The 9,914-nt window shown below is 43.8% G+C and overlaps 1 protein-coding gene across 2 annotated transcripts; it reads right to left on the bottom strand.

The window, feature by feature from the left end:
• Positions 1-1,618: 1,618 nt before the first annotated feature.
• Positions 1,619-8,915, bottom strand: LOC115127194 (follistatin-A-like). Of its 2 annotated transcripts, XR_003863328.2 has the most exons (7): positions 8,681-8,915; positions 7,691-7,882; positions 7,190-7,408; positions 6,117-6,341; positions 4,143-4,373; positions 3,149-3,315; positions 1,619-3,043 (listed from the first exon to the last, which is right to left on the bottom strand). XR_003863328.2 is itself a non-coding variant. In XM_029656843.2 (6 exons), exons 1-6 carry the CDS (start codon positions 8,772-8,774, stop codon positions 3,299-3,301), a joined length of 978 nt encoding a protein of 325 aa, XP_029512703.1. In that variant the 5' UTR covers positions 8,775-8,915; the 3' UTR covers positions 1,619-3,298. The 2 variants fall into 2 exon arrangements, 1 of the variants encoding a protein (XP_029512703.1); XM_029656843.2 differs by having other exon boundaries at positions 1,619-3,315.
• Between the last annotated feature and the right edge of the window lie 999 nt (positions 8,916-9,914).

The raw sequence follows: 9,914 nt of genomic DNA, 5'->3' as shown, positions 1-9,914 counted from the left end.
AGCGTACACGCTGTGCTGTGATGTGCTCCCAGCTCCCAGCCAGCCCCCTGCCCTGCGGAGACCTGCTGTGACTGACTTGATACAGTCCTTTTCCACAGAAAGCTACACATTTTCACACGTTTCTATTGAACTCCTAAGAGGAGCTCAGCAGGGCTCTGTGGCGTGTCCGGTTGGGTCTGTCTGCCAGGGCTAGTGGGGTCGGGTCTAGTCTGTCAGGGCTACAGGGGTCTGTCTGTGAACAGGAAAGAGGAAAGGATTCATATAACACGCTCATCCGGTCCGTCTAACTAGACTAGTCCAAAATGGTCCCCAGTTTCTGGCAGACGGCATTGTGTGTGGGCAGCACTTTGAGCACCCTGTCAAGCACTGTTACCGTCTAACACTTTTCGTATGAAACTTCAGCAACACCTCCTTTTTCGAGTCATTGGTTCACTCACTTCTCTCTCTCTGTCTCTCTCTCTCTCTCTATGCCTGTCTCTCTCTCTGTCTGCCTCTCTTTCTCCCCTATCTATCTCGCGCCCTCCCTCCCTCGCTCAAAATGTCCTCTTCTCCTATTAAAAACAGGCATTACATTCTGCAATCCTGTTTCAATGTCTACTGTATGTGCAATCATTTCTAGGACTTTATAATCTATTAAAGTAACTTTAGTGATGAGTCACTGGTTCTCAGTGCAACCTTCCAGGTTTTGCCTTTCATTCTATGCCAAGGTCAGGACAGGAGAGAAGAGAGAGAGGGAGTAACCTCACCTCTGATGCCACCATGGGAAATGCTCCCACTCAGCTCAGCCTCGGCTCAGACTGTCGCATCAGCATTTCCATAATGTTGTTATATTAGCAGTGTGGACTCCCAGGCCCAGGCAGCATTTTCCAAAAAAAGACAGACAAGGACCAGTCACGGCACACACAGTACGATTAGGATCGCATTTACTGCTGCTGAAATGTGATTAGATGAGAGTCTCGGGTTCAGATCCAAGGCAGAGCAGGGAGAGGGATGGTGAGGAAGAGAGCTGCTGGGCTGGTTCATGTCTGCTGGACCCTGATGCCCCCGATCTCTCTCTCTCTCTCTCTCTCGACTCGACTCGACTCGACTAGACTAGACTAGACTAGACTAGACTAGACTAGACTAGACTAGACCAGACCAGACCAGACCAGACCAGACCAGACCAGACCAGACCAGACCAGACCAGACCAGACCAGACCAGACCAGACCAGACCAGACCAGACCAGACCAGACCAGACCAGACCAGACCAGACCAGACTAGACCAGACCAGACCACTTAGCACAGAAGCTAAGTCAGCATTTCACACGGCTGGGGAAACGATGCCAAACAAGCTTCAGTCGATCAGCCACAAGTTTAATCTACCGGTTTAAATATGGCTGTGACTGAGTGACACAGTTCTGTCCTGCACATGGAGATAAATACAGTATCTATCTATGTGGTCCTTCAGCACAAGTAACAGATAACACTCAGGTAGTTGAGGAGAGAAAATGACTGACTGGCTGTGATTGTATTAATGCAAATCTGATGATGATGTAGAACACTGGATTGAGTAGACAGGAGAGGAAAGATAGGTATTTGCTTTGTGTCGTGTGTAAATGGTAGACAAAGCACAAAAAGTTTGAGGGAAAAAATGATTTTATTCTTTACTCTCTTGCCCTGTACAAATATCATCATAATAGCTATTATGTACATTTAACATTCACATAAAAAATACAAAACTATATATTTATGACTGAATCTCTTCAACATAATATAACAAAATTAGACCAGGGTTTATTCATCGATGTTTATCCCCACTGTAAATTTAGCAGCTGTTATCTTCTGAAAACAGATTTCTGTTTTGGACAAACAGGTAGTAAATTTACCGCAGCAGTTAAGTCATATGAATATCCCCCAAAAGTGTGAGGAAAAACAACATGCTTAAGTGTGATATATTGTATGTGATGAACATTGTGTGGTAAATTGCATTTACTTGGCTCAGAGGGAGTGATGTCATTCAATGATTGACCGCACTGAAAAACATTGGCAAATCAAAGTGTACAAGAGTATCAAATGGCACGTTATGAAATATGAAAAACAAAAATATTGTCAACTCAAAAATGAAAAAAAAACAAATCCTACTCCGATGTTGTATAAAACATAATACATACATTGTTTCAGTCACAGTATTCTCCATCCTCTTCCCCATAATGCACAAAAGCTATAACATTTCTGATGGGGAAAGAGACTATTTGACTAAAAGTATTGGTATGCACTGGACTAGGACGGGGAACTTTTGTTCAACAAAAACTAGACAAAGCCAATTTTTGTCAGCTTTGAGTTGTAAACAAAACCAGGGCCTTTCTCTCACAAGGGTGTATATACATCGGTGAGAAAAGGTTCTCAATAAAATCAACTGGAACACACACAACTAGCTAGCCAACATTTCACAATGGAGGGACACGGTAAGATGGGGGAAAAATCAAAATTTTTGCCCGACGACAAGCGGATGTGTACAGCTCAGATAAGAGAATTGCGTTACAGGAGTTTACATGAGAAGAACATCAATGTGGGTAGCATTGCACCTCAAATAAATAATACACTTTCTCTTTGGATAAAATGCGAGAGACAAAAGAGTATACACAGTAAGACAGACTGACACTGTAAATGTATAAATAATAATAAACAAAATATATAAATACATACAATTAAACCAACGCACAGACGTTTCGAAATATATACGATTGCTTAGTTCCTCTTCTCTTCCTATAGGTCCGGTTTCCCAAAAGCATCTGAAGGCTAAGTTTGTGGTTAAGAACCATAGGATCTTAGCCTTAAGATGCCTCTGGGGAAACTGGGCTCAGCACAATAAATAATTATACACTTTATGTACAATATGAACAGTATTCTGTGGCTGAACGGAAACACTGTTCAGCTATTATGAATGTTTATCATCCGGTCTGTGTTGGAGGACGTATTGATGGAGGAAATTCCTAGTATTCCTGCTCTTTTTCCTCCTCTTCTTCCTCCTCCTCTTCCTCAAAGTTGCGTGTCTGATGATGACTAAATGGAAGAAGAAAACGGTTCACTTGCTGTTGCATCAGTGAACATGACAACGGCAGAGAATCTCACTGCCACATTTAGCTTCTTTTCCTTGACTTGACTCACTGGCGGTCTTCTCCTCCCGCATGGGACATGAAGCAAGGTGATTCTGGTTATCATAGAAGCTGGGTCCTGGGAGGCTGAGACGCTGGGGTGTTGGCTGGGCTGGGCTGGGCAGGGCAGTGGTGGTGTATGAGGGTTAGTTGGCTCAGTGGTTTAAACCTGGTTTAAACCTGAAAATAGAGAGAGCAGAACAGAGCTCATATACTCATCCTTACAAAACAGTATAATACAACTTCATTTCTGCGTTGTGAAACTCCGCTTTCAGCTGACGCACAAGACGGGACTGGGACCTATCCCATTTCTGCAAAGGACCACCCTGTTAGTGTGGTATTTGCCCTTTAAAAATATTTATCTTCATAACAAACATCCACAGGCAGATGTAGTCAAAACCCCATCCAAAAAACAAACCATCCAAAACCCAGTCCTCATAATCCACATGCTGAAATCATTTAATCACAGCAACATTACTGTTTACTGTTTACAGGAGAAATACAAGGCATTGTGGTATTTATAGGATGGGATACATTCATCCATGTTTTGAATTAATCAAACATCACGGGAACAATAGAATAACAGTCCATTTATGAGGGGGTCGGTCATAAGGTTTGCCTTTACATTGTATCTAACCTCATCCCCAGGCTGAGATAAAGACTGCACTATCATACTTGTACAAGCAAGTGACTTTGCCACAATCGGCACACTAAGACAACTTTAACATAACATCACATTGTGAAAATGGGATGAGGGATGGATTGGAGTTATTTTTATCCTAACTTCCACTTAAGTCAAATGTTAACTTAGTAACGCATTGATGTTACTTAGGATTTTCCCCTCAATGATGACCTTGGGTAAACATTTGGGTAAACTGACTGGCGAAATGCATGTATTGGAGTTGGAGCCACTTTCTCCTAAGTTCTCAATGGATGCGTCGCTCTGGTCGAAAGTAGTGCACTATATAGAGAATAGGGTGCCATTTGAAATGCAACCGTGTACTTACAGTTGCAGGATCCTGAGTGTTTGACCTCCAGGAGGCGCTGCTGAGCACAGGCGGCCTGTCTCATGGAACACTCGCTGGGGTAGGTGTTGTTGTCACTGGCGCACACACTCTCGGCATGCCGACTATCTGGACACGCTTCATCGCACACGGAGCAGCGTCCGCGGCCACTCGCTTCATCCCACAGACAACGCTTTGCTCCCCGACACACAATGTCCTCGCATGACCTGGCGCCTGGAGAGGAGACGCACACAGAGAGCATCAGACACTATTGTTACACTCCCTCACAGGCCCAGGCCAGTGCAGATCCATTTTCTGACTCAAACAGACAGCATGATTCTGGTGATGGCGCCAATAGACTTTAGTGCCCTGCCTGTGTGAATTAGAACGGACAGAACAGACACATTTTCTGATGCTTAGTAGACCTACTACTCCAGTATTATCTGACAAAGGTCTTTGTGACCGAAAGCTTGGCAGATCAAAGCACTAAAATCTTCATCAATCTACAATACCAGTCAAAAGTTTGGACACACCCACTCATTCAAGTATTTTCTTTTTTTTTAAAACTTTTTTTCTACATTGTAGAATAATAGTGAAGACATCAAAACTAGGAAATAACATATATGGAATCATGTAGTAACCAGAAAGTGTCAAACAAATCTAAATATATTTTAGATTCTTCAAATAGCCACCCTTTGCCTTGATGACAGCTTTGCACACTCTTGGCCTTCTCTCAGCCAGCTTCACCTGGAAGGCTTCTCCGACAGCCTTGAAGGAGTTTCCACATATGCTGAGCACTTGTTGGCTGCTTTTCCTTCACTCTGCGCTCCAACTCATCCCAAACCATCTCAATTGGGTTGAGGTCGGGTGATTGTGGAGGCCAGGTCATCTGATACAGCGCTCCATCACTCTCCTTCTTGGTCAAATAGCCCTTACACAGCCTGAAGGTGTGTTGGGTCATTGTCCTGTTGAAAAACAAATGATAGTCCCACTAAGCGCAAACCAGATGGGATGGTGCATCGTTGCAGAATGCTGTGGTAGCCATGCTGGTTAAGTGTGCCTTGAATTCTAAATGAATCACAGACCGTGTCACCAGCAAAAAAAAAACTACACAATCACACTTCCTCCTCCGTGCGGAGATCATCCGTTCACCTACTCTACGTCTCACAAAGACATGGCGGTTGGAACCAAAAATATCAAATTTGGACTCATCAGACCAAAGGACAGATTTCCACTGGTCTAATGTCCATTGCTCGTGTTTCTTGGCTCAAGCAACTCTCTTCTTATTACTGGAATCCTTTGGTAGTGGTTTCTTTACAGCAATTCGACCATGAAGAACTGATTCACACAGTCTCCTCTGAACAGTTGATGTTGAAATGTAACTGTTACTTGAACTCTGAAGAATTTATTTGGGCTGCAGCAGAGGTAACTCCTGGTCTTCCTTTCCTGTGGCGGTCCTCATGAGAGCCAGTTTCATCATAGCGCTTGAAGGTTTTTTGTGACTGCACTTAAAGAAACATTCAAAGTTCTTGACATTTTCCAGATTGACTGACCATCTTGTCTTAAAGTAATGATTGACTGTCAGCTGATTGACTCAAACGCATCAAGAAGGAAAGAAATTCCACTAATTAACTTTTAACAGGGTATACCTGTAATTGAAATGCATTCCAGGTGACTACCTCATGAAGCTGGTTGAGAGAATGCCAAGAGTGTGCAAAGCTGTCATCAAGGCAAAGGTGGCTACTTTGAAGAATCTCAAATATAAAATATATTTTGATTTGTTTAATACTTTCTTGGTTACTACATGATTCCATATGTGCTATTTCATAGTTTTGATGTTCTCACTATTATTCTACAATGTAGAAAATTGTCAAAATAAAGAAAAACCCTAGAATGAGCAGGTGTGTCCAAACTCCATTCGACAACTGATGTATCAACTTCACGTACAACTCCACAAATTGACGCTCTAGTAGTTACCAATGCATTTCCCTTCGTAGGCCACACCAATGGACCTTCCCAAGATGCACGTGGCTCTCCTCAGGTGGCAGGAGCTGGCGTAAACAACACCATCGTTCCCACACAGGTACTGGTCTGGTGACGTCACCTCTGGACACTGGTGATTACATGTCACACAGTAGGCGTTATTCGTTTGGTCCACGACACACGACGCGCTACCGGGACAGCGGACTCCATGACATGTCTCTGTGGATGGAAACACGCACACAGAAACATTTAGAGGCATGACTGACTAATGTGACACTGTTCATGACACGTGAACCATTCAATTACACACAATTAGATCATTTCACTTCACCAATCTCAGATCACGCCAGGTGAGTATTCACTCACATGTGATGTTTGTTTTTCCCTTTGCTGCTATGGAGCAGTAATATATAAGCTTTCCTTACTGCCCAAGTTTGACTTAGCCTATGTGTGAAGTCAGATGACAGACTTCGCCTCACACTTCTAGTCTTTTTTTGGACCTGCAATACTCTAAAGTTGTCTAAACCAGCTGTTTCTATGCCCATGCACCAGAACATGTGCTGAGAATCAGGTTGGTACACCAGTCTACAATAGTTGATACTCAGCCTCACACACTCTGAAGTGTGTGCACCGTCTACCAGTGAGTGAATCCTGGCCCACTTTAGGCAGGGAGCCTAGTAATGCCTAGTCTACTGCCTCCGGGTCATAAACAGTAAGTACAGTATGCCCCTTGTGCCATACATGGGAAAACAGTCTTTTAACCTAAACCTGGTATAGTCTCACAAGTCAGACAATTGTTTCCGAAATAATACATATAAGTGAAAGACTGGAAATGGAAGCTAAATCTGGCTGAAAGTTCCTCACTGAAAGTGAGAGCATGTCCTCATTTGACCCTGTATTAATGAACTGGCTGGGTTGCAAAATTCCTGAAACGTTTCCAAAAATTCCCAGAATCAAGAGGGAGTAAGCAGGGAGGGATCCTACAACTGGGATACTGTATCTGGAAAACGTACGAATTTTGGCAAAGTTTCCCGAATTTTGCTACCCTAATCCTGAGAGGGACTTACTGCGGCAGCGCCCGTGGTACTGGACCTCCAGGTTGGGATGGTTTCTGCACCGGGCCCTGAGCATGGTGCACTCGTCCCTGTAGGACTTTCCATCGGACCCACAGACGGACCCCTGCCCTGTGACGTTGGAGCAGTCCGGAGCACACACACACCTAGGCTTGTTCCTCTTGTTCATCTTGCATCTCTTCCCAGGACCACAGTCGACGCTGTCGCATGTTTCTGAAATGGATGGATGGATGGATGGTTGGGTGGGTGGATGGATGGATGGACGGATGGAGGAACCGGTCATCATACATAATGGGTCCGTCTGATATAAGGACAAATGCCTTTATCAAAACCCATTATCACAGGATACTATGTGGGAGTTATTACTTAGCATTACATGCCACATACTTTATAACATGTTGGAGTTTTTTTTGCAAGAAGTTCCACCAGGTTTCCAGGATAGTGTTGCACCGCTTGCAATGAGGACATTCATCATTACCACACACTTTCACTCACCTTTACAAGGTATGCAATTAGGCGCGCCTCCATTGAAGATCATCCACCGGAACAGCGTGCTGTTGGGCACGTCTTCCTCGGTCCAGGCCGTGCCCAGGCGGCCACTCCGGCAGCAGTCCTCCCGGGTCATCCCGGACATGTAGAGCACCTGGCACCGGCCGTTCTTACCCTGCTGCAACCAGCAGTTACCGGCTGGAGAGAGACAGCCCATGTCCAATTAACGTCTCATATCACAGGTATAACGGTAAAGTAGAGCCTTATTTGAGCAGGCTACAGCGTAAACAACACCACATTTCCCCCTATAGCACCCTAGAACTTTGCTCTAAGCAAAAAAGTGTGTGTGTGTTTAGAGTAAAGTTCTACAATACAGGCTGTGCCAAATGTGTCTGATTGCGTAAAGACCAATAAATCCCAACGCAGCGGGATTTCACCAAAGGACGCACGAGAGGAGCCGCGCGTAACTCCTCCTTGGGACTCACCAGTCCATCTGTCTCAGCTCAGCTCGCAGGACATTGACCCACTTGTAAAGGTATAGGGAGTCATGTTGACCAATCTCCATGTGCAATAGATTCCTTCTTCAGACTACCCACGCGTAATTTTATGACGGATAGCATTTTGCCATGAACTTCATTAGAGCCAACATCTTTTGTTTCAGACACAATCACCCATATGTTCTTATGACGTATTTGAAAGATGCATTTACTGAGCTTGGTACCGCGTTTTCTTAGAAAATGTGGTAATTTGGAAGTGCAAAAAACATGAAAGTACATAACTACAACTGAATTCAGTCCAGAAAGTCAGAAGCAAAGATTTAACTCAAAGTTACACACCCATGCAGTCGCCTTTCCATGTTGTATGAGATAAGACACTACTATATGTCACTAGGTTGAATGAAGGTTCCCATGGACTGATGCACCAATGACAAATGTCGCCTACAACTAGACCTTAAAAAGTTATGCCATATCACATAATTAATCATAGCATACTCACCCTGGACTTTGTGGTCCTCCATAAAGTGAGTGAACCACATGAAAAGCGCAATGACGCCTTGGCGGAGCTGCGGTGTTTGTAGCATCCTAAACATGAGAACAGAAGGCGGACTGGCGTGAGCGACTAGACGCGCAGCGAAGAAGTTGTGTCTGTGCGCACGCAATGCCAACCCTCAGTGAGTGACTGTCAAACTGTCCGACTCCGTCTCTCTTTTTAAATCTTTAAAGGGGTCTCCTCAAGCAAAATATCTGAAGTGGGCGGTCTTCAAATTGGTGGGGGGTGGAGAGAGAGATATATTATATTATAGCTTCCCCTTCATCAGGTAGTCTACTGAAGAGCAACTCAATATTGAGCGTGCATTAAAGACTGCTTTGGGGGCAGGAGTACTGATGGTGGAGGTGCGTGGCAAGACCACAATGCTGACCAGAGAGGGCATTAAATATCAGTCCCGAAATCCCAGAAAAGATCGGCTTTTCATTTATCTGACTTTCATTTATCTGCATGTCCAGCCCTTAGATTTAGCCTCGCAATTAAGTGTTTTCCCTTTTTCTTTTCACGACAACCATGGCTACAAGTAGAACACAAAACAATTTGATATAAGTAGTTGTTCAAATGTCAATACAGAAATAAGGTCTGCCAAAGCAAATACCTGATAAAAATGTATGAATGAATATCAATGATATGTGTATACTGTGTGGAGTTTGAGTTTGTGACATCAACTATGTGAGCTTATTACAGTATTATAGACATTATATGTCCCGATATTTTCTGTGATCTTCTATGTAGAAGAACCCCTTATTTTCTAATCACTCTTGTGTAGCGTCATAGAGCGAAACATGTGGTAGTGAGAGTATCATCTTTTCATGAATAGGTTTGAATGGTTTGCAGCTCAAACCATTCGGACTCTACATACATTTTTGTAAAAAGACCAAGCCACCGGCGCCTTCAGGACTCTCTCAAACACCGCTCTAGCTCAGCCCCTGTTAAATCACACAGACTAATGGTTGGCATCGACAGATGTAGAAGAAATAGACAAATCCAATGGTACAACCCGGAAGTCTGTAGCTCAAACACACAAGGTTTAAAAGAGGTTAGAAGTCCAAAACGTGCAGGCTTTTACGATGGGACTCGCACCTTTTTATTCAGATTTCATAAATTTGTAGGCTACCTGTGTCATGAACTGTACAGATACTTGAACACCATACGATGTGTATGTTTCACAGCTCACTTGCTG

This window comes from Oncorhynchus nerka, linkage group LG4, assembly GCF_034236695.1.
Source record: "Oncorhynchus nerka isolate Pitt River linkage group LG4, Oner_Uvic_2.0, whole genome shotgun sequence".
Classification (NCBI taxonomy): Eukaryota; Metazoa; Chordata; class Actinopteri; order Salmoniformes; family Salmonidae; genus Oncorhynchus; species Oncorhynchus nerka.
The sequence above is the reverse complement of the archived record's forward strand: the minus strand, read 5'-3'. Positions and strand labels throughout refer to the sequence as shown.

What these genes read in the sequence shown, in the direction of transcription:
- LOC115127194 (XM_029656843.2), bottom strand. Translation starts at nt 8,774, where the DNA reads ATGTTTAGGATGCTACAAACACCGCAGCTCCGCCAAGGCGTCATTGCG. An exon ending in GGAGGACCACAAAGTCCAGG is followed by an intron (nt 7,883 to 8,680) that starts GTGAGTATGCTA and finishes GTCTCTCTCCAG; the next exon opens with CCGGTAACTGCTGGTTGCAG. An exon ending in TAATTGCATACCTTGTAAAG is followed by an intron (nt 7,409 to 7,690) that starts GTGAGTGAAAGT and finishes CATCCATTTCAG; the next exon opens with AAACATGCGACAGCGTCGAC.